Raw genomic sequence first — 24,319 nt, 5'->3', positions numbered from 1 at the left:
CTGAGACGTATTTGAACTCAGATCTCCCTGACCACAAGCATTATCCCTTTAACCAGGCTCTCTACCTAGCTGTCTTCGGATTCCAGACTTAATTCTGCCATTACCTATGTGACCTTGGACAAGTGGCTTTCTTGTTTTTTGTCTGTTTCCTCATTTCTAAGACAGTGCTTTTGGGGGTTCCTTCTGTCTCTCCCTGTCTAATATTTCAGTCTAATTAGTTTACATCCGACTGACCTGTGCCCCTTTGGATATTTCCCTAGTCCACTTCTTGCATTTGGTTCCTTTTCACTATGGAAAAAACCAGCTATGGGAAGGTTACCCCTCATGCTGCCTTCATCAGAAAATCTCCTGGTTTACTGCATCAGACCAGAGCAAAAGGAAGTCAGTGGCCAGAGATGGCTGTCTCTACACACTCTGGAGCCCTGCTATATGGCAGGTTTTTGGTCATTTCTCATGCCCTCTTTCAACCTGGAGCTTATGCACATAAAATGTCACCAGAGTGAATTAAGACTTTTTTTGTCTTTAGGCCCAAAATAAATGCCACCTCATGAATCAGTCAGCAGAGGGTGCTGCATTGCAAGAAACTGTGATCACCCTATCTTTAGCCTGGACCCTCTATATCCGAAATGGAAAGTAAATGCCAGCTTTTGTCTGGAATCTACTCAAGAAATGGTATCCAAAGAAATGTGGAAGAAAACTCTCAGCTGATTGCTTATTATTTATTAAAGCTCGGTTTAAGCTTCAGCTTTTCCATAAGATATCGCATTATAGATCTGTAGCCCCTGCTGCCCAAGCTGTTAGCACATTCCCTAAAAACAAACAAAAAATTTATGCTAAATTTATGTGTTTATGTCATATAGATTTTCTGAATGCTTATAAAAAATACATGTTGTCTCTCCCTAAAATGTCAGTTCCCAGAGGATAAGGCCTGTTTCTCCTTTTTTCTAGTTCCTGGCTTACTTAGGTGCTTAATAAATACTTGATGGGTTGAGTATTCTCAGTGTCCAAAAGTAGTTGTGGTTATTTCCTTCCTATTGTGTTAATGTTCCTTCAGATTATCAATAGAAGGAAAATCTTTAAGTATTGTTCTCAAGGCTTACATTCAATAGCTTAGCTGTTCAGTGCTATATCCAGAGTGCTCTGTGTATTCCATTTAGAGTGTTAGCAGTTTTGTAATGAGAAAATAACTCAATTTCTACGGAGTTTGTAAGGGAGAGTGTTTTGTAACTTGTAGCCAAAAACTTTTGCCTGATTTCATTGCTTCCATTTCTGGAGAACACAACAGCTCAATCTTAGCCTCACACACCCACATGTAGAGTAGGGTGAGATTCTTCCACCCCAATTCTCTATTTGAACAAGGAATGTGCATAAGTAGAGAATTTCTGCTACATTAAAGACATTTAATGCATCTACATACATAGTCTTCAAATATAATTTTAAGCTATGCTTTCGAAATGACAGAACAGGATGTGAATCATTCAGTGGTCCTTCTAGGAAAATGCCAGGACTTGTAATATTATTAGTCTCACCTTTGCCATGGTTGTGCCATAGCCTGGGCCTCCAAGGGATCGGGATAAGAGAAAGTGGAATTTCTCTTTAGCCTTTTTTTAGCCTATAGGGAGATCTATTCCACCTCCAGGCTCTGTTAGTTTAACCTCTAAAGTTCTCCGAAGAGGGTTCAGAAGTCATAAATTTATGGAAGAAAAGAATTCTTCATCTGTATTGTTTGCTTTACTTGAAATACTCTCCTATTCTTTAACCTCCTAACCTTCCCTTTAGTCTCCCCCCTCAAAATTCTACCTGCCATCAAAAGCCCAAATCAAATGAAACTTTCTCAAAGAAGACTTCCCAGATTTTCCCAGCCAAAAGTCATCTCCCTTTTCTCTGCACTCTCAAATACTTTGCATCACTTTTATGATAAATAGGACATTCTATCCTGGACTTGTAGTTATTTGTATCTGTCTTATTCCCACCAGAAATTACAATCTCCTCAAATTCAAGATATATATCTTATTTATCTTCAAGCCTTCCCCACTGCCTAGATCAGTTTTTTGATAAATGTTTGTTGAATTGTTGGAATCCAAAGATTTGGGAAGTGGGATTATTTCTGTTGTCCCCTTGGGTCAAGTAAGAGATTTTTGTTTACACCGAGTGCCTGTTCTAGAGATCCCTTCTTTTACTAAGATTTACAACCTATGAGTTGACCTTAACCTTTTTTTCTTTCTTCTACCTCATAGCCAATCACTTGCCAAGACTTATCTTCATATTATTTCTTACCATGTCAAGTCACTTGCAAGACTCTGCTCAAAGACCATTCTTCTACCTGAAATCTTTTTTTGATCCCTATAAGTGCTAGGGTCCCCCCTCCTAAATAACATTGTATTAATATTGTATACATTTTGAACATCTCTATACATGCACTTGCTGTTTCTGCTGATTGAATGCAGCCTCCTTGCTAGCAAGTATTGTTTTCCTTTTATCTTTGTAGAATAATATCTCACATGACACATAGAAAGCACTGAAAACAGTGCAGATTGATAGATTGTTGACATACATTGTCCTTCCTCCTCTCCTAGCCACTGTCTTATTTTATTCAATTAATAGAAATTTATTTATCAGGTATCTAACTATCACAATGCTAGTGGCTGAGGCTTTCAAGACAAAAATGAAGTAGTCCATGTCCTCAAGAAGCTTACATTATCATAATTTCTCACATAGACTTTTTCAGTAGTCTTATTGCTTGGGAGTAGCTAGATGACTCAGTATAATGGGCAGAGGAATGGGCTTAGAATCAGGAAGACTCATTTTCATGAGTTCAAATGTGATATCACACTTATCAACTGTATTAGCCTGGACAAGTCACTTAATCCTGCTATATTCTCACTTGTAAAATGATCTGGGAAAGGAAATGGAAAACCACTCCAGTTTTGGCAAAGATTTGCCCAAAAAAATCCCCAAAAAACAAAAATAGGGATCACAAAGACCGTGTTTTTAGTCTTTTCTTTCTTTTCCACTCAATTCTTCAAGAAGTGTCCAAATTAATATCATAGCCTAGAGGTCCTTAGCTTTCTCTGTGATCTTTATACAATCTAGTGAAGACTTTTCTCAAACTCTTTTTATATGCATTGAAAAAACCAAAAGTATTACCAAAAGAAATCAATTATCTAGAAGTAAAGTTATCAAAAATTTTTATTATGTTCATGGATACCAAGTTAAGAACTTTTATAGAAATGCAAGTCTGAAAATTTGACTTCCCTACTCCAAAATCTTCATTGTCCCTAAGATAAAACACAGATTCTTTATCATGTCTTTGAAATCTATATAGCATTTTGCTCCTACCTAGCTTTCTAGACCTACCTCCCTAACTATATGTGTTTGTGTGTATGTGTGCATATGTGTGTGTATGCATATGCATAAAATATCTCCCTTCTCCAATAAAATATAAACTTGTTGATTTCAAAGACTATGTCACATTTTAATGTTTTTATCCTTAAGCATCTAATAGTGCTTTGTACGTTTTAGGTACCTAATAAATGTTTGTTAAATTGAATTGAATTGTGCCAGATGTAGAGATGGTAGCAAGATTTAAGAAACTGCTGTATCTTTTCTAACATTAATTAAGTAGACAATTGGAACATTTTTTAGTGTGACTGTTCTTTCCATATAGATTCATGCAAATTGCAACCCTCCATGTTTTCATAGTTAGTTCCACAAATTGTTTTGGTTTAAAAAAATCAGCTACTAGACAACCATCTACTATCTTATTCAAAGCTAACTAGCCTGTTGCTCCCAAGTAGATGTGCAGTCCATTACCAGAATGCAATTTGAAGTATTTCCATCTCGTTAAGATTTGACAGTTTTTGCTTTGCCGTAATATAATCCCTTAGAATCCAAAGTTACCTGTGATGATTCCTTTGCCAATGCTGGCAAAACCATCAGAATAGGACTTTGAGTTGCAGAAGATATGTATATAAATTCCTATAAAACATTCATGGCACAATAGAAGGAGCATGAATTCCAGGGTCAGAGCACGTAGGTTCAAATTTTTCTCTTGACACTACTTTTGCAACCTTAAACAACTGACAATCCAAATTCACCTCAATTTTTTCATCTGCAAAATGAGGAATTTGAATTAGGTGGTATCTTAAGTCCTTTCTGTCTCTAGATCTATGATCCTAATGAATTAGCATATGATTATTTTTATGAGAGTTAGAGAAATAGCCCCACCTTGTGTCATTAATTGAATCCCCAAAAGTATGTTATTAAGAAAAACATCATTACAAGGAATAGTTTGTTTCATTGGAATGGAGTCAGAGGTGTCAGAGTGAGCAGTATTTAGCCAGTGGTGTAGGGAACAGGAGCCAGTGCTACCTGGGAAGGTAAACCAAAAGACATTACACTGGGATTCAGGACATGATGGTAGCATATAGTTATAAGGTGTTAATGATGTTATTGCAAAGCAGTGTTGGTTAGGGCAATGTTATTCAGGATATGCCTGTATAAATAAAGTGCTAAGAGAAGGTTCCATGGAAGAGGGAGCATAGAAGCTGAAGCATGAAGGAAAGGTAGAATTTTTAAAGGTGGCAAAGAGGAGATAAGGTGTTCAACAGAATATTCAACTGACATTTATTAAGTGTACTGTGCTAGGTGCTAATGAGTCTTAGACAGAAAAGTAATGGTCCCTTCAGGTGGTAGGTATGGTAAAGTTGAGAATGAAGGAAGACTTCAAGGTTACAAATCAGGTTGCCAAGAGGATAGTGGATTTAAAATTGGATAAGGTCTCAAAATTATCTAATCAGACACTCTTATTTTACAAATGAGGAAATGGGGATCCAAAAGAAGTTATTTGTCCAGGATATAGAACTAGCAAATGGCATAGATGGGATTCAAATATAGATCATCTAACTCCAAATTAAACATTTTCCCCACTGTATTATGAAAAAGAGAAATTTGGAAGAAATCTAGTTTAGTAAAAAAAGATTATAAATATTCTTTTGGACTATTTTCAGGAAACAGTTATTAGGCACTTACTATGTTCCAGGAACTGTCAAATATGAGACATATTGAATATGAAATGCTTATAGGTCTTCTAAAAGGATTTGTACAAGGGAAGAGATAGAGATGGTCGATAATGGGTCATGTTCAGGGAAAAGCAATAATTCTAGCAGTGATGTTGCTTCAAGGATAGCCACTTTGGAACCATATTGTAAAGAATCTTGAATACCAATTCAAAGAGTTTAGACTTTGTTTAGTAGGTAATGAGAAACATGTGAATGTTTTTGAACAATGAAGTGATGTGATCCATATCCAAGGAAGCTAAATTGATTAGATGCCCCAGATTTCAAGGGTGGGTGACCCAAAATGGTGATGCCATTCACAGAAATGGGAAAATTAGGAGAAACAAGTTTTATTTTTACTTTTTATTGTTTTATGTTAAACAATAAGAAATATACATTAAATCTAGTATATACATACATATTTATACAATTATCTTGCTGCACAAGAAAAATCAAATTGGAAAAAAATCACAAAATAAAATACACACAAACAACAACAAAAAAAAGTGAAAATGCTATGTTGTGAACCACACTCAGTTCCTACAGTTCTTTCTCTGGATATAGATGGCTCTTTTCATCACAAGATCATTGGAACTGGTCTGAATCATCTCATTGTTGAAGAGCCACATCCATCAGAATTGATCATTATATAATCTTCTTGTTGCCATGTACACTGGTTCTGCTCATTTCACTTAGCATCAGTTATGTAAGTCTCTCCAGATCTCTCTGAAATCATTCTGCTGATTGGAGAAACAAATTTTTAGAAAAATGTTAATTTACTATTAAATATATTTGTGTTTTAGATTTCAGTAGGATTCAAGGTGATAGCAAATGATGATTAGACAGTTGGGTGAAGTGGAGAAGTAACAGACAAAAGTCACAAAATCCAGGTAGAAAACTATAACAATAGTGTAGTTATGAGATGTAAGAGCCCAAAATATGATAGGGTAATGGTAATGGACTTAAAGTTAAAGGAATGAATAGATTTAGGAGATGTTGGGGAAATTAGAGAAGGAAGGGAAGATAGATGAGGAATTTGAAGGAATCAAAAGTTATTCTGGAATTTTTAGGCTGGATGACTGGGAGATGCTTCCATCAAAAGCAAGAAGTTGAGGAAAGGGTCAGGCTTATAAAGAAAATACAATGAATTCCAAATTTTATATGCTGAATTTGAGTGAGATAGCTGGGTTAGAAATGTCCAGCAAGATTTTAAAAAATTACCTAGACTATCTAAATTAGCACTCAAGCCTTATGACCCTAGTCCATCACTATTTCTACCATAACATACCACCTTTTGACATGCCTCATAGTTCCTTTTTCCCTCAATCCCAACTGGTTCAGGACCATAACTTATTTCCCATGGCAAGGTTCCCAGTTGTAGGCGGTAGGCCTGCTGCATCCCCAAGCCAATTTTGTATATTTTTAGGCATTTTAAAATTATCTGTAGTAATGTCAGTTTCTTTATGCAAATATGCAAGAGCTGACTCTGTTTTTAATTATTTTGTGAATTTGGAGAAAGAGTTTGGGTCTTCTAATAGGAAGAGACCTTGATATCTAGTCAAATTACCTGAATATGTCTTATATAATTTATTTTCTTTATATTTTGCTTTAAATGAACAATGTTCAGATTCAAATCACTTATGCATCATGTGCCCAGTTCCCAATCCCCAAACACACATACACAGATTGTACTGTTTAGAATTGTAGTGAAGCAGTCCAAGGAAAACAATCTGAAAATGAAAACATGTTTTCCTTTGTTCCTGTACATGAGTAGTAGACTCCAAAGTGCTGTTGATTTCCTCCTACTTTGATTTTTTTTAATTAGTCTGGTCTACACTGTCATAATATGGTGGCTAAAACTGGCAGACTGTTTTCAGTTGTGGCCTCACATGTTGTTACAATTTTTTGGTCCCTATACAATTCCAGGTTCTTGTATGAAAGAGAATCGGGTCAAAAACTAATTTTTTTATTAGTTTTTTTAAGCATTAGTTAGATTCTGATTCACTGAAACTACACACACACACACACACACACACACACACACACACACCGCAAAATATTGACTTACAGATCAGAATTCTAGTTTATTAAGATTCAATGGGAGATCTGCCAGTTCCAAAGACTGGGTCTAATTGTTTACCCAGGGCACTCCCTTTTTAGTGGATAGACCCACTTAGAAAATCAATTGACAGACCAGAAGGTCCTAAACTTAGTTAAAAATCATAGCATATGTCTTTAGAGAAGAAAAAGATGAGGAAGTAATAAAACCAAATGATTTTTCAAGATCAGGGAGGTATGCATTTTTAGAAAGGAAAATTCTGTAGAGAAGTAAGGAGTAAATATGAAGGACAATTTTCCAAAAGATACAAGAAGGGGTAGAATACAGGTCAAAGAGTTTAGAGCTAGAAGGGACCTTAAATATCACCGGCTCATTATAGAGACGAGGAAAATTGGAGTCCCCAAAATTAAGATAGGAGAACTGGGATTCAAACCCAAGTCTTCTGACCCCAAATGTACTCTTCTCATTACATCAAGATAGAGATGAATCCTCAGAGAGAAGGAAGGAAAGAAACAAGCATTTATTAAGTCCCTACTATATTCTAGGCATTATGCTAAGTGCTGGGGATGACAATAAGAGATAGATGCTATTATTATCTCCATTTTTGCAGTTCAGAACACTGAGCAGGCAGGTTAAGTGACTTACTCAGGTTCACATGGCTAGTTAATATCTATGGGCAGATTTGAATTCAGGTTTTCCTGACCCCATGCCCAGTCCTCCCTCTACCTAGTGTCTTTGTAATCCTGCTTTTAGAATATGTCTGGGCAGCTGAAAAAATTATATAACTCTAGATCAGGCAAACCTAATACTAGATTAGTTTTGACATGAAAATAAGAGTAAGTGGCAGCATTGCCTTTTGAGTACAGAAGTTTGTCTTTTTATTTTCATGGGCTAAATTTCACATTCTATGTGCAATAGCCCTATTAGTATATTTCAGCACCCTATTTGACTACCCTCAACCTTTCAGTCATTTAGTTTGCAGTTCATGATGTACCTCAGTTTTATTTCTGACAGTCTTGAATCAGTCTTATACTCCTGCAATTTGGTTTCTCTCTCTGAGATCCAACTGAAATTTTTATACATAATATTCATATAGGGAATGATGGTATGGAAAAGATTAATAATAAATTTAAAGCCAAGATATGTGAAAAGCTAAGAAGAGAACACCTAACTATTATATTAATTGTGCTGACCCTCTGGACCAAGGATTATGTCCTGGGACTCTTAACTCTTTCGATTCTGGAATTCCATCCCTGATTTTTGGGTGTTTTTCATGATACACTACATCTCCCTAGTCCTTTGAAACTATTCTTAATTTCCTGTTTGGCCATCTTCTTGCCTACATGCTCAATAGCCTGCTCTACCCTCTTACTCCTACTTTCCAGCTCTGGAATCATACCATTGCTGTGGAAATGGAACGTCAGTCTACTTAGCTTTAGTCACCACCCTTGTAACTTTCCAAGCCAAAACCTCTCTTGGATCAATTTTTCTGTATGTTTCTATATATTTCTCCTATTAGAATATATGCTTCTTGAAGGTAAGAATTATTTAGAGATTGAATTTATATATCCATATCCATTGAATATATATATCCATCCATACCTAAATACATCTATTTATATATGTATGTATATATAAATATATATTCCCATGCTTATTAGCACATAGTTAACACTTTTAAATGCTTTTGCATTCATTCTTTTATTCATTCACCAAATCCAAGCATACTATATCCCAAAGTATTGATAAAACTAGTGGTATGATTATTGAACCATTATCAGTGATCTCTGACAAAATGAGAATGGGAGAGTTATTATTAAAGATGGGTGCATTTTATCTGATCTCTAAAAACTGGGAAGAATATGGATTTTTTTATTCTATAGTCTAGGGAACTTGACCTCAAATCCTATGAAATTTCTAGTATATTATTAAAGGTCTTTTGGAAAGAAAAATGTTGAACACTAAAAGTAAGAATGAGATCATTAAAGACAGATTAAGCTAGGTTATTCTCAGTTTCTCTTCCCTTTTTTGTCTTTTCTTTTCTTTTCTTATAAGATTACTGCTCTGGGAAATCAGGAGATGCCACAGACATACTGTGACTAGAGTATAGCAAATCATTTGAAAAAATGATTTATGATATCCTTGTGAATAAATTAGATGTTAATTTTGTTACATAGCTGTTTTTGGAACTTTTGAATAACCAGAACTTTTGAGTAATATGTAAATAATGACTCTGTTAAAATGGAAGGACATCTCAAATGTGGAGGGAATATCCCAGGGAGCTCTCCTTGACCTATAGGTGCAGTTTGGTAGAGTAAACAGTGCTCAGTGAAAGGATCAGGAAGATGTGTGTTCAGATTTCACTCTTGATACTTTCTTGCTGTCTGATCATAAGCAATTCACTTGTTATCTCTAAACCTCAGTTTCCTCAAAAATAAAATGATAATGATAATGTATGTAGTACCTACCTCATTAGGTTGTTGTGACTCTAAAATGAAAAAAATGGATGTTAAGTACTTTTTAAACTTTAAAATCCTATATTAATGTTAGTTATTGTTCAGCATGCTGTCTTTGATTTAGATGAAGTTATAGATAGCATGCTAATCTTTTTTAAATATCTTAAAATTCAGTTTTATTTTATTTTTGGTTCCAACTGTTTCCCCTCATCAGCTACCCTTTGAACAGGCAAGAAAAAACAAAATATTTATAGTCATGAAAAACAAATTTCTACGTTTGTGAGAGAGAGAGAGAGAGAATACATTTTCACTGTACTCTAAGTCTGTCAGCTCTTTAGTCTTTCTGTGTATATGAATAACATGTTTCATCATGAATCCTTTGGAATTATAGTGGGTTATTGTGTTGATCAGAGTTACTAAATCTTTCAAAGTTGATTATCTTTACAATATGGCTATTACCTATTTTCTTACATCCCTTCAGCATAGCTTATCCAATATGTATGAGGTAGTACTTCAGAGTACTTTTAATTTCATTCTTCTATTTATTAGTGATCTGGAACATTTTCCCCTCATATAGCTATTGATGGATTTAACTTCATCTTCTGAAGTGCTTGTTTACATTTTTCTGACTTTTTCAGTTAAAGAATGACTTTTATTCTTACAAATTTGACTCAGCTCTTTATACATCTTAGAAATGAGACCTTTAACAGAGAAATTTGCAGCAAATAATTTTCCTTTCCTTTCCTCCTAATTTTAGCTACATTGAGTTTGCTTATGTATTTTGTTTGTTATGGGATTGACTGAATATGGGAAAAGTGGAGAATGAAAGAGTGTAAATAATTGAGGCTAAAAAGATAATGAAACTGGGTGTTTAGAAGATGAAGATATCTTGAATAAAAATTGAAAAGTTAGGAATAAAATTGGTTGAGGAACAAATAGTGTATTTTCTTTTTGACATATCTAATTTAAAATACATGTTGGATATCTAGATAAAGACACCTAGTAGACAATTGGTAATATGGGACTGCAACTCAAGAGAAAGATAAGGGCTAGATATGTAGATCTGGGAGTTATCTGCATACAAATAATAAGTGAACATAAGGGAAGTGATAAGGTCATCAAGATAAAATATAAAAAGGAAAGAGCTCTATACCTAGGATTACAAATAATGGTATAAAATAAAAAATAAGACCATAGGATCATAGATCTAGAGCTGAGCAGGACCACTCCACTTATATCACTTAAAACTCTCATTTACATGTGACTACATTGAAGTTCATTAAGGTTAAATGATATATACAGGATCACATAGCTAGTGAGAAAGACAATGTTCAAATCTCATTCCTCTGACTTCAAAAATCTAACATTCTTTCCCCTGTCCCCTGCAGAAATCTATATGTGAGTTAAGTCTGTATATAAGTAGAAAAATCCAAGATGCTTAAGGAAAAATATTCTGTGATACTTTATCTGTTGCCGTGTATCTAATATTGAGATTTCAGGGATTTGAATAGTATGTCACATACAAATATCAATTGCATCTTTGAATCTAATTTCAAATCTATAAAGTACTCAATATGCAGAACACCACACTACATACTAGAGAAGTCACCAAAATGAGAGAAGTGCATATGACAAGGGCTAAATGTCATCATTCCTTTGTCTTTATTAGTATTCATTAAGCTATATGGTATTATTAGCTTAAAGAATTAAGTGATAGACAACCTGAAGAAGTAATATTATATTCAGCACCTTAGACAGATGCTTTCCGAAAAGTATTTTTCTGTTACCTTCAACTTTCATATAGAATATAATTATTTCTCATATCTTACTTAATTTTCCTTTAACTTTGATTTTTCATATTTTTTATTGATTGATTTAAGTAGAAAACCCTAAAATAACAATAACCACTTATTTTGGATATTGTAATATCATAATGCAATATTTTCAGTTGGTATCCCCAGAGAGCTTACAGGAATTAATTTCCTTTATTAAAGACCCCAAACTTGTATTTGGAGGTTTTATTTTCTTTTTTATATTATTTTGATGACTCAGTTCTGGAAGATGTTATATTCTTTTACTAAAGCAGATTATAGAATAATTGACATAAATTAGACTTTGCCAACTTGTCTTGATACAAAGCTCCTTCACATAATTTATGACCATAGAATATATCACTGAAACAAGTAGTTTTCATTTATAACCATGGTAATGGTTTGTAATTCTTATAAATTAACCCTTTTAATATAAAAAAACCAAGAAAGAATTTACCCTTTTTCTATTCCTAGTGAATAGTCTAGAATTGGAACTTGGTCATTTAAACATTGAGAAAAATAAGGAAAGCAATTTTTGCATATTGATGCAGAAATACTTTATTATAACACACTTAATCATTATAACTTTTTTATAAAAATCATAGATGGCATCACACTGTAAATTTTTTCATAATTCAGAGTTACAAAGATTTTTCTTGACCAAAGGAAGTCAACTAATAAAAGAAAAAAGGATAATATCATAAACAAAATATTCCAGAGACCTGACCACATCTACTACAGCTTTGTCTTCCCTCTGACTGTGATGTTGCTATTGGCAGGCAATAGGATGTGATCGACAGCTTGGGAGCAATGCCAAGGAAGACAACTGTGGCGTCTGTGCGGGAGATGGATCAACATGCAGACTTGTGAGGGGACAGTCTAAGTCCTATGTTTCTCCTGAAAAAAGTAGGTTTTAAAATTATAACAGTATGTTCTTTGCTAAGAATATGCTTTTTTTTGTGTTGCACGCTCACAGAACACCAACGGGTTCAGTCCTTATTAAGATACTTTATAAAATATTTATACTAGATGGAGATACTTGAATTTGAAGAAAGTTATCCTACCCTGGGACATAAAGAAAAAAGAGTTCAAAATATGCATGCTATTATTGGTGATAAATTTATTTTGCCTCTTTAAACATAAGGTTCTGTATCTTATTTGACAGGAAATCCTTTGTGCTCTAATTTTGTTGCATAGTTTTATAGCCACATCTTTTGGAAACTGGCTCGCACAAATAAGTTGACTGCCCCTTAAATTATATGGATAATTTGGCAAGTGATTTGTTTTATTTGAAATTGCTATGTCTTGCTCTCATAGCTCAAAACAGCAAACTTCCCTAGAAAGAGCAAGCTAGTAAGTGTTTGGGGTTTATCCCTTGCCCAGCTGTGGCATCCACCGAGCTGCCTGACATCTGTGAGAGAGTCAGAGACTGCCTCGCAGAGTCATTCAGGTTCTGCTGGAGTTGGGATGAATTTAAAAAGGATCTCTGTGGTTTCCAAGTGCTTATAATGCCCTGGGCAGTAGGAGATGACAGCAGAGGTAAAACATGTGGGTTGCAGTCTGTGTCATTCCTACTGCCTGCCTAGCCTAAAAGGCAACACACTTTGAAAAAGACTCCCCAAAGACATGTTTTAGACCTAATCTGGTAGCCAGGGTATTTTGTACTAATCTCATGCCAGAGGTCCTGTTGTATGTAGGATCTGAATATGAACATGGCTTGCCTCTCCTTACTCCTTAAAAAACCATATTGTGCACATTTTTGAATGAGAAGCAGCAAACCATAGTGAAAAACTGTTTTCATATTCTGACTGTGCTGTAAAGTAGTATGGTATTGGGGACAGAGAGCCAGCTTCAGAGCCAAGACCTGATCTCAGGGCTTACTTGTGACATATTCTGCCTAAGTAACCCTGAAAAAAATCACTTAACTTCTCAGCATTCTAGGCCAGAGGTGTCAAACATGTGGCCAGCAGGATACATGCAGCCCACAACATTCTTTAGTGTGACCCAAATCAGATTAAAATGTGATTGGATGGACTTGTGATGGAGAGAGCCATTTGTACCCAAAGAGAGGATTGTGGGGACTGACTGTGTATCCCAACATAGTATTTTCAATCTTTTTGTTGTTGTTTGCTTGCATTTTGTTTTCTTTCTCATTTTTTTCTTTTTTGATCTGATTTTTCTTGTGAATCATGATAATTGTGGGAAATCTTCATAGAAGAATTCTCCGCACCTTTAACATATATTGGATTGCTTGCCATCTAGAGGATGGGGTGAGAAAGGAAGTGAAAAAAAATTTGGACCACAAGATTTGCAAAGATGAATGTTGAAAAATTATATATGCATATGTTTTTTATTATAGCTTTTAATATACAAAACATATACATGGGTAATTTTTCAGTATCAACCCTTGCAAAAACCTCTGTTTCAACTTTTGCCCTCCTTTCCTCCACTTTCTCCCCTAGATGGCAGGTAGTCCCATACATTTTAAATATGTTAAAGTATATGTTAAATGCAATATGTGTATACATATTTATACAGTTACCTTGTTGCACAAAAAAGATCGGATTTAGAAAGAAGGTAAAAATAACCTGAAAAGAAAAAACAAAAATTATGCATATATTTTGAAAATAAAACTCTTTAATTAAAAAATTAAAATGTCATTGAAAAATATTTCATAAAATAAATAAAAATACAATAGAGAATAAATAATGTCAACATGTGATTTTCCAAGTCATTGTGTGGCCATCAGGGATATAGATTTATTAGTACTCCTTTCTATGTGAGTTTAACAGAAGTGTGTTAGGCAACTCTCTAAGTTTTCAAGTTTTAAGGAGATGTCAAATTACACTGGAAGGAATTTGTTCATCCGATGTCCTGTATTAATAAAACCCCAAGTCCAGCCCCTATCCCTCTATTTTGAATATACTTATATACATGGTATCTCTCTAAGTAGCATGTAAGATTCTCTCAAGGATGAATCTTTTTGCTGCTAGAGTTTAGTACAGCATTTGACTATAGTAAGTGTTTAATACATCTGCATAGTAGATATTGATAAAAAATATTTTTGGTAGTTTAGATTGCTTGGTAAATTCCTCACAATAACATTTGGAAGATTAATTTGAATACAGTTTTCTGTACACTTGTTAAAGAGCTTCTCTAGACCTTAGGAAAGATCATATCCGACTCTCTCATGAAGGTTCAATCTTTTTTTTGTGATAGAAGAAACTGAAAGCTATAGAGTTGAAGAGATTTGTTAAACTAATACAGTGAGGGAGGTCAGTGTATTCAGATGAGTCCTTTTCCTTTGGGGTAAATAGGAGAGTAGATTATGGGTAGGATCATAGCAGTAGAAAGGACCTCAGAGGCAATGTAGACCAATACCAACATTTTACAGACGAGGAAACTAAATAATACACAGTATTAAGTATCAGAGTCCAAATTTTAAACCCAAAATACTGGAATGATTCTCCCACAAACTCTGTCCTGACTACTGATCTCCATGGCTTTCTTTAAGTCCAGCTAAAATTTCAATTTCTACAAGAATCCCTCCTTAGCACCTCTTAATTCAAATGCCTTCCTTTAATTATTTTCTACTTATTCTTTATAATTTTATTTGTTTATATTTGCTATATTATAAAATTCTCATCAATCCCATCACATTGTAGCTCCTTGAGGACTCATTTTGTACTCCCAGCATTTAGCACAGCATTTAACATGGCATATAGTAGTCACATATTAAATGCTTATTGATTAATTTATTAAGAAGATATCTATAATTACTGACTACTTTTTAATTTCTTCAATATATGGGAAGTGAACTATACATATCTTGAGAATATCTTTGAAAATATAGGAAAGGAAAAGAGCCTGTATAAATAATATTTTACCGTATGTTACATCTTCATAAAGTTCAGTGCTTAAAACAGTTCTTGGCACATAATTGTTTCATAAATGCTTATTGACTGATGAAGGAACAGAGAATACAGATTTCTACCATTTTTATTGGGTTTTGATTATAAGACAATAATGTGACTTATAGGAAAATGCAGCCATAAAAAATCTCCTCCAACAAGATATCTCCCAAGAATACTTTAAGACTATGCAGGATTCCATGAATGATGACTGTAAATATTAACCTCAGCAGCTATCTGTTTATTAATATCAAGCAAGTCATAGCACATGTAAATTTATGTAGAATATCTATGCCAGAATCCATATCCATAAAAAATGAACTTTATTCTTCGGTTCTGCTTCCAAATGCTCTTTTTTCATGGCTGACATTAGGCTGTTTTACTCCTAAATGAGAACAATAATCTCTCCAAATTATTTGGCCTATTTGTCCACACAAGTAAAAACAATATATGAACAATGTTTTACAGACTGTATGTCCTATGTGTCCAGTTGGATGGATAACCCATTAGGCTTCATTCCTTGGGAAGACAATGCTGATGAATAATGAATGAACAAATGAATCCCCATAATTTAGTAGGGGAAAAGGACAAGCTGGATTTTACTTGGGAAGTGGAATCTTTAGCCATCCCAAAGCCATTTCTTAAAAATCTACTTTTTACACTAAAATTCTTCTCCTGATGCTATATGTCTGCCAGTCACAGAATGAAATGATCTCTTAGTTACGATAATTACTGGTAATCCAAGAGTCAAGGGGGAGAACATGAGGGGTGTAAATAGGCTGAGACATATTACCAATGATGACTTGCACACAAAGAAATTATATAAAAGATATCCAGAAGTGATTAGAAAAGAAGATAAGCTTCTCATATAGAAAAAGTGAGGGATGAAAAGGATAGACAGTCCAAATATTGCCGTGGTCCTCATGTGATTTTAAAAAACCTGGTGAATGCCTCCATAATATTGACTGGACATGATTAGGAATGAGAACCTACACCAAAAAGATCATGAATCCCATTGATATAATTAAGTATTCAAATATGTAAAATATTTATAATTTCCTCAGCATGAAGAGCTCCTAATGTGGGAGCTTCTTCCACTAACAGAGATTACAGCTTTTCTATTATTACATAGTATATATATGATTTAGAGAGTTCCTCTGAGTCACTAAATTACTTATTCAATCCATACATCTAGCTAATGGTAACATTTGAATCCAAATCTTTCTGACTTTAAGTTCCAAACACTATCCACCATGCCATTAAGCCTCTTTATACTGCTAAATAAAATTTAATCAACCATTCCCATATTATTTGACATGAAGTTTTTCCAGTTTTTTGCTCTCATAAATAAAACTTTTATTAATGCTTATTCCCCTCTTCTAATACATTCTTTGGATGTAGTCCTGGTAGTAGGATAACTAGGTCAATAAATATGAGCAGTTTTGTAATTCTTATTGGATATTACCCAATTATTCCCCCAAAAGATTGTACCAGGTCATAGTTCCAACAGTGCAACAGTATTTACTTGTTGCCCCACAACCCTGCCATCATTCAATTTTATTGTTTTTAATTAACTTAGGAATGGGCCTATCTTAGACATTTTACTAGTAGACCCACCTCAAATATCTCTTCCATAATTGTACTAACCAGAAGAATTGCTCCCTCTGATAAATTTCCATTTCTCCTTTTTGGAACCTCTATCATATGCCTTGATCCCCTTTGTTGTATTTTTATGTAAACGTGTTGTTTTATATCTTTCTATAAATATTTCTATACTTTCAACAGATTATCATCTCCTTAATTGGCTAGGGACATAAGACTTTGTATATCTATCAACACCTCAAACAGTGACTTTTCATATATTAGGAATTCAGTCAATGTTTGTTAAATTGAATTAAGACCATGTGAACCCCTCACTGTGGTGGGCCTTCGGCAGTGGTTCCCTTTTGGCTAGTGAATAAAGGAGCTCTGTGTGGAAATCCTAATGAATCTGCTGTCTTCATTAGCACCAAAGTTCATGCCTACAGCATTGATCATGCTGGAGACGTTGACTGTGTTAGGCTTGGCCCTGATTTTTGGCCTCTAGTCTCAGGAGATTTCCAATCTAAAGGAAAAGTTGAGGATTTCAGTCATCTGAGCTCTCTGCATTTTTCGCAGTAGCAGGCTAACCTCCAAAGACTTGGTAAGACCCATAAAGTTAATTTTCCTTTGATAGGGTCTATGGGGCTTAATGTGAGATACTTAAAAATGGAGCTTTTTGCTTAGTGGAGACTTGTGATTTTCTCAGAGAAAAGTCCTTTCCAGTGTGGAAATTTCTTCCATCAGACCTGGTGACTCCTCTGTAAGTATCAGTTTTAGAGAGTTTTCTGAGATACTTAGAAGCCAAGTGACTGGTTTATGGTCACATAGCTAATATGTGAAAAGAGGAACTTGAATGTCAAATTTCTTAACTCCAAAGCCTGGCCACTTGCCACTGTACCATGCTATTTGTCAGCATATACCCAGCCCCATCTACTGTTGCCACTTTGTTTAGAAGAAATATCCTTTATTTAAAAGAAAACACCAAAATATAGATTATATTTTCAAGAGAGACGATCTATTTATCCGTTTAGGAGCTATTCGCTCATCATTCTATTAAAAATCTCATAGAAATGTATCTAGTATAGTCCTTCTTATGGGCTCATAAGTAATTGTAAATCAAGGAGATCTGGGTTCAAATCCTACTACTTTTCAGTTTTATGACCTCGGCAAGTCACTAAACCTCTGTGTGTCTCAGGTGACTCCTAAGGATTTAATAAATAAACCTGCATTGATGGAGGAAGTTCTCACACTAACGGAGATTCCCACAGGGAGTTTGTTACAATGATGAAAGTACAAGATCTCCTATCTACATGGGTGCACAGTTATAGGAAGGGAGAAACAACCCTACCCCCAGCTAGGATGTAAGCTTCTGCAGGGCAGGGGCTTTTTTTTTTCTCTTTGTGCTCATTACCTAGCCTGGTATCTTGCATAAAGTGAGTAAATTTTGTTTGGTTGTTTGTTTCATTCTTGGATTTTTGTTTGATTTCTTGGAGACTGTTCTTGGATGTACCATAAACTAGGTGTATGGTCGTACAGAAATCCCTTGTCTTTTAGTCTCTGAAAGAATTTAGGTTGTATGATCTTTCTGATACAAAATGATACTACTTTGAGATATCATTTTTCTTTGGTTAGGCCTAATTGTGGCAACACAACAAAAATAATCTTTAATCCTCCTCCCTCAAGTGTGTGTGTGTATAAAGATAATCCTAATGTATTATGGCTTTAGATCCAAGTAAGAGAGAAAAAAGATTTGTTTGAGTCATTTGCCAAAGAGAAATACACAGCCCTATGTGCCTCTCTCAGCCCAGGATTTACTATTGAGCCAATAAGAGCAGCTTCACATGAATAACTCTGGCCTTTTCTTGATTGAACATGTGAAGATTCTAGGACTCCTTTCTTTCTTTCCCCCCTCTCTGTGTCTTTGTCTTTCATTCTAACTCAGTTTTTCTCTATGGCTCAAAGGCTCTCTCCCTTTCTCTCTCCATGTTTCTGTCTCTGTATTTCCATGGATCTTTTTGTCTTTTTCTTTCTCTCATCTCTTTCTCTTTCTGTCATTGTCTTTGTATACCTCTGTCTTTCCATCTCTTTTTCCCATCTTTGTTTCTGTCTCTCTGTTTTTCTCCATCTCTGTGTATGTCTTTGTCTCTATCTTTTTCTGTCTCTATTTCTCTCTCTCTCTCTTCTCTTTGTCTATCTATTCCCCCTCCCTCTGTTCCTCTCTCTCTCTCTCTCTCTCTCTCTCTCTCTCTCTCTCTCTCTCTCTCTCTCTCTCTCTCTCTCTCTCCCTTTCTCTTTTCAAAATTCCCCATGAGGATAGCAAGGGATTCCTCTTACTAGTAACTATGATGACTGCTCACTCATAGAAGCTAGCTCATGTTCTAAGTGAACTTGAAACTGGACCATATGCTACTTCTTCTGATTATGTTCCTTTCCCTCAGCATAGGAGACCAAATAATAATCCAGAATTGGACGTTTCTGACTTTGGAGGAATCCTTGTGAATTAAGTTTAGATCTTCTGGCTCCTTTGATTAGTGCCAGCTACAGTGTGGGAAGTTCTCCATGCAGTTGATCAGATGTCATTTTTAAGAGCCTATTATGTGCCAGACTCTGTGCTAAATTCTGGGGATACAAAAATAGGCACATACACACACGTGCACACACGTGCACACACACACACACACACACACACACAGACATATACTCAAGCCCCTGTTCTCAGAGAGTTAACAATGAGAAAAACACTATTCCAATAACTACATACAAAATAAATTGAGAGTAATCTCAGAGAGAGGAACTAAGATTAAGGAGAATCGGAAAAGACTTTTTGCAGAAGGTAGCATTTTAGCTGAGATCTGAAAGAAACCAAAAAATGGAGATGAGAAGGGAGAGAAACACTTGGTGTCAGGTTATGGAACAGTGTGTTCTAGGAATGGCAAGGAAGCTGACTAAGACTGACTCGTTGAATAAGTTGAATAAGAAGACTAGAAATATAGGAAAAACCAGGTAATGAAGAACCATTCAGTGACATCAGTACTTCTCAAGAGGAGATGATAACCACTGCCAGGAGGATGAACCTAGTTATGTTCAGACTTTCCAAAATACAATTAGTATAAAACTGAGGTCAAAGGTGAAGGAGCTATTTCCCAGTTTCATAAAATGTTTCATGTTTTGATATTTTAAGTATCAACTTCCCAGAACAGTATAATAGGAATTATGGTTACTGTTTATTTTTTAAATCTTTGACAACATTCATTTATGAGCCTTTTGGGGATTAGACATTTCTTTTGTGTGGATGAATACTGTCTGATACAGGGTTTACATTGTACATTGAGTATCTTCCTATTCCCTTTTGGGGAAACCCTAGTCATGAGCCAAGCCCAAGCTTTTTTCAAGTGAATTTTCTCAAATTGTTATAAAGAACAAGAGAGTACAGGAAAGGGAAAAGAGGAGAAAGAGCCGATTCCCTCTTTTTAGAGGCTAGATACGCCTAGGACCAAATCTCAGAAATGAGGCCCCTTAGTGAAAGAAGGGATCCTACCTCTCTTCCTCCCATGCCAGCAGTTCTATTGCTATATAAGACCACTTTTCTTATTCTAAGCACTAGACTTCTTATGATCAGTCCACATAAATGAAGACGTTTATAAATACACACACACACATAACATATATATATTCATTCAATGAATAATTGGATGGATTAACGAGCATTTTTTAAGGGCTTTATATGGGACAATTCCAAAAGTGATACAATTTCTGCCCCCCAGGAAATTTGTTGTTGCTGTTATCCATCCTTTCTTCTTGAAGAGGATACCATGTGTGCTAAAAATGGGAGTGGAGAAAGGATACATATATACAACACATTTATTAAATGCTTTTGATATTCTGTAGATATTTTTCAAACATATATGTTTGTGCTAGGCACGGGGAAAATTTTAGCAAAGTTTAGCCAAGACTATAGTCCCCTTCTTCATTAAGCTTACAGACAAATGGAAGAATAAGACATAAACCTAGCTCCCAATACATTAGAGAGGTACAAAATCAAATCAAAGTCTTATTGAAATCTGAGGGAGATCTTCACTGATGGGGATTCTGGGTGACTTTGTGGGCATCCGGGGAGGTCTCATGGAAGAATCCTTTCAACTGGCTTTAAAGGATAGGTAGAAATTCAGTAGTTAAAGAGGTAAAATGAAGAGAGAATGGGCATATTTAGGACAATATGAATGAAGAATAGCAGACCTGAGGATGCAAAGTTATTTCAAAGGACAAAAAGTGGTCCATTTTTACAATAGTGTAGAGTTGTGAAAAGGAATATTATGTTAAAAGTGGAGTGTTGCCAAATTATGGAAGTCCTTGAATAGCAGACAAAGGAATTAGCACTTTAATTGGTAGGCTATAAGTAGTCAGTATAAGATTTTTGATTAGGTAAAGGACATGATTTGATCTATGATTAAAGCATTCTTAATGGGTAAGCCATCCCCTCAGAGTTTGTTTTGGAGGAAGTTTCACAAAGGATGAAAAACTTGGACCTAGAATCTGGTTATGAGTCAGAGAAATGTGAGTAACAAGGACAAACCAACATTTAAGAAAGTTTAGACGAGGAGTAAGAAGAAGACAGTGCACAGTGCAAAAGGCCAGTTTGGGAAGACTTTTTTGGTAGAAAGAGAAAATTGAGGGGAGGTCAAATAATCATCATCATCATCATAATAGCTGACATTTATATAGTGCTTTAAAGTTTTCATAGGGCATTTGGGGAATTGCATGGAATTACATTTATTCCTGAACCCTGAAGCTTATGCTTAGAGAATATGCCAGAAGGGACCTTGTTTCATCAGGGGCCAAGAAAGAACTCTAGTTGGACCCAAGGCAGAAGAAAGGAGAAATTGGGAAGAGAAAAGAGACTTCGTGGAGAGAGAAGTAAAGTGATGAAAGGGCTATACCATATTACTGTATTTCATATCTGTGAGTCACATACCTGTTTGTAGATTGCAAATATCCAGCTGAGTATGATGGACTATTGACTTAATTATTGAAGGACTGAAACAAAAGAAAATAAAGATTTTAAACAGAGGCATATTAGGGTCAGCTTTAAGCAAAGCCTACTATTAAATTTTCAGTATGAACATCTATATCTCAGAAATTTGCAAACACTATAAATCAAGGATTGATTTATTGTTTTGTTGATTCTCTATACTTAAGAAAATAATGGACAAAATATTAATAATGCATTTTACTTTAACTTGTGTGTATTTTGGAGTGGGGTAGAGCTGGTTGTTAAGCATTTACCTCATACCCCTTGTTCCAATATCTAGAACTTCTTCAGGAAGGAATGTCCATATCTTTGAGTAATGTCTACAGAAGGAACTTTTGGCAAGAGGAGAGTGTCCTGTTTTGGGTGCTTCTGGCATCTCATTAGATCTTATATGCTTATACCTGAATTAAGGCTAAAAATACCATGAATCTTCTACTTCCATGAATATAAACTGTTCCCATTCCATAATTTTTAGTTTAGTTTATTCACGTCTCTGTTTTTCTTGCTCTGAATCTGGCAAGACAAAACCCATTTTTGGCTAAGATTTTCCACATACCATATGGAAGCACTTCTATGTAATCATGCTCTGTGTGAATGAAATGTGGAAATGAAGCCATGTCTCCTTTTTTTGATTGTGTATCAGTAGTGCCTGCAGAATAAGTACAATTTTTTGGTAAAGGTTGCCAAGTGATTGTTCATATCTTAACTTGGATTCATACCGAGTCAGTGTTGAAATGAGGCAATATTGGCACATCCCTGCTCAAGAGAAAGTACACAAGGTTGTGAACAGGATATCATTTCCATCATATGTGGAGGCAGTCTCAAGGTACAAGAGTGCAGATCAAAGATCTTGACTATGAGAAAAATGAGATAGTCATTCAGCTGTAATATGCGAGTGCTTTACTCAAGAAAGAGGAAGAGAGAGAGGCAGAATTAATAAGAGTTTTCCATGGGTGATTTGGAGTGAAAGCAAAAGATGTAAAGGCTTTTTTGTACTTCTGAGACTAAAAAATAATATTAGATAAACCATGCTCTTGTGATACAGACAAAATAGCTAATTAAAGAATTTGGTATATATCTTAAATTTAATTTCCATTCTTTCACTTATGGTCATATTCACCTAGAGAAAATGGTGTTGGGGTGTAGTAGAACCGTGGCTTCCTTTATCCTCCACAAAAACTAACAAACTATGCTCCTGCTGTTATGGTTTCTTCCTAAAAAAAAAAACAACTTTGATACCAATGTCAGAAACATTAGAGTGGGACCCATAGGCCATTAATCTACCTCAAAGTAGAATTTATCTCCTAAATGGCTGTGTTTAGAGTGCCGGGACCAGAGTTATGAATACCCATCCTCAAAGCTGGTATCCACTTATTTGCTGTGTGATTCCATATAATTCACTTAAGCTCTGTCTTCCTCAGCTCCTCATCTGTAAAATGAAATAATGGTAGCACCTACTATGTGAGGTTGTTGTGAGATAATATTTCTAAAGCCCTTGGCACAGTACCATCATAGGCATTTAATGATTGCTTCTTCCCTCCCTCCTATAGATACATAAAACTGGTTTCTCCTTTTTAATGATAAATCAAAAGAAATCAATAAAAAGGACTGATAACTATCGGACTATAGAAAAACAATCCAGTCAGACATAGTAACATTGCTAAAATCCTCTTTTTAAATAAATGATCTAATATCCATTTCCTTTTGTATTCTCACACTGAATGAAAAAATCTCCCCCCCACCATGAGGAGGTTGGTATATCAAAATATAGGGAGATCAGCTACTGGATTTCTTTTAAAGTGTCTCATCAACTTATCTGAGCTCCATAAAAAAGGGCAGCATGATGTTAGAAAGAACAGAAAACAAGAAAAATTGAGACCAGGATGTTAAGCCCCAGTTCTAGCTGTGATATTAAGTGAACTTGAACAGAACACTCTGTTTTCTTTGCACTTCGTTTTTATGATCCAGTATCTATTCTAGCTTTAATGTTGTATACATATATTTGTAGTGAATTCTTAGTTTTTCTTTTTCTCCTTTTATGCAAAAATGTTTGTAGCAGCTCTCTTTGTGATGGCAAAGAATTGAGTGAATGCCCGTCAGCTGGGGAATGACTGAATAAGTTATTTTATATAAATGTAATGGAATATTAGTGTTCTCTAAGAAACGATCAGCAGACTGGTTTCAGAAAGACCTAGAAAAGATTTATGTGAACAGATGCTGAATGAAGTGAGCGGAAACAGGAGAACATTTTACATAGTAACAGTGAGCTTGTGAAATGATCAACAATCATACACTTAACTCTTCTCAGCAACACAGTGATCCAATACAATTCCAATAGACTTGGGAAGGAAAATGCCATCCACATCCAGAGAAAGAACTGGAGACTGAATGTGTATCAGAGTATATTATTTTCAT

At 35.1% G+C, this 24,319-nt stretch overlaps 1 protein-coding gene across 1 annotated transcript in view; it reads left to right on the top strand.

The window, feature by feature from the left end:
• ADAMTSL3 (ADAMTS like 3) overlaps window positions 1-24,319 on the top strand; it is a 553,515-nt gene that overhangs the window by 312,532 nt on the left and 216,664 nt on the right. The window contains exon 7 of the mRNA XM_051981175.1: window positions 12,163-12,289. Within this exon, the coding sequence (XP_051837135.1) occupies window positions 12,163-12,289 (127 nt within the window). The remainder of the gene's footprint in view (window positions 1-12,162; window positions 12,290-24,319) is intronic.

Source organism: Antechinus flavipes, chromosome 2, assembly GCF_016432865.1.
Source record: "Antechinus flavipes isolate AdamAnt ecotype Samford, QLD, Australia chromosome 2, AdamAnt_v2, whole genome shotgun sequence".
NCBI classification, from domain to species: domain Eukaryota; kingdom Metazoa; phylum Chordata; class Mammalia; order Dasyuromorphia; family Dasyuridae; genus Antechinus; species Antechinus flavipes.
The sequence above is the reverse complement of the archived record's forward strand: the minus strand, read 5'-3'. Positions and strand labels throughout refer to the sequence as shown.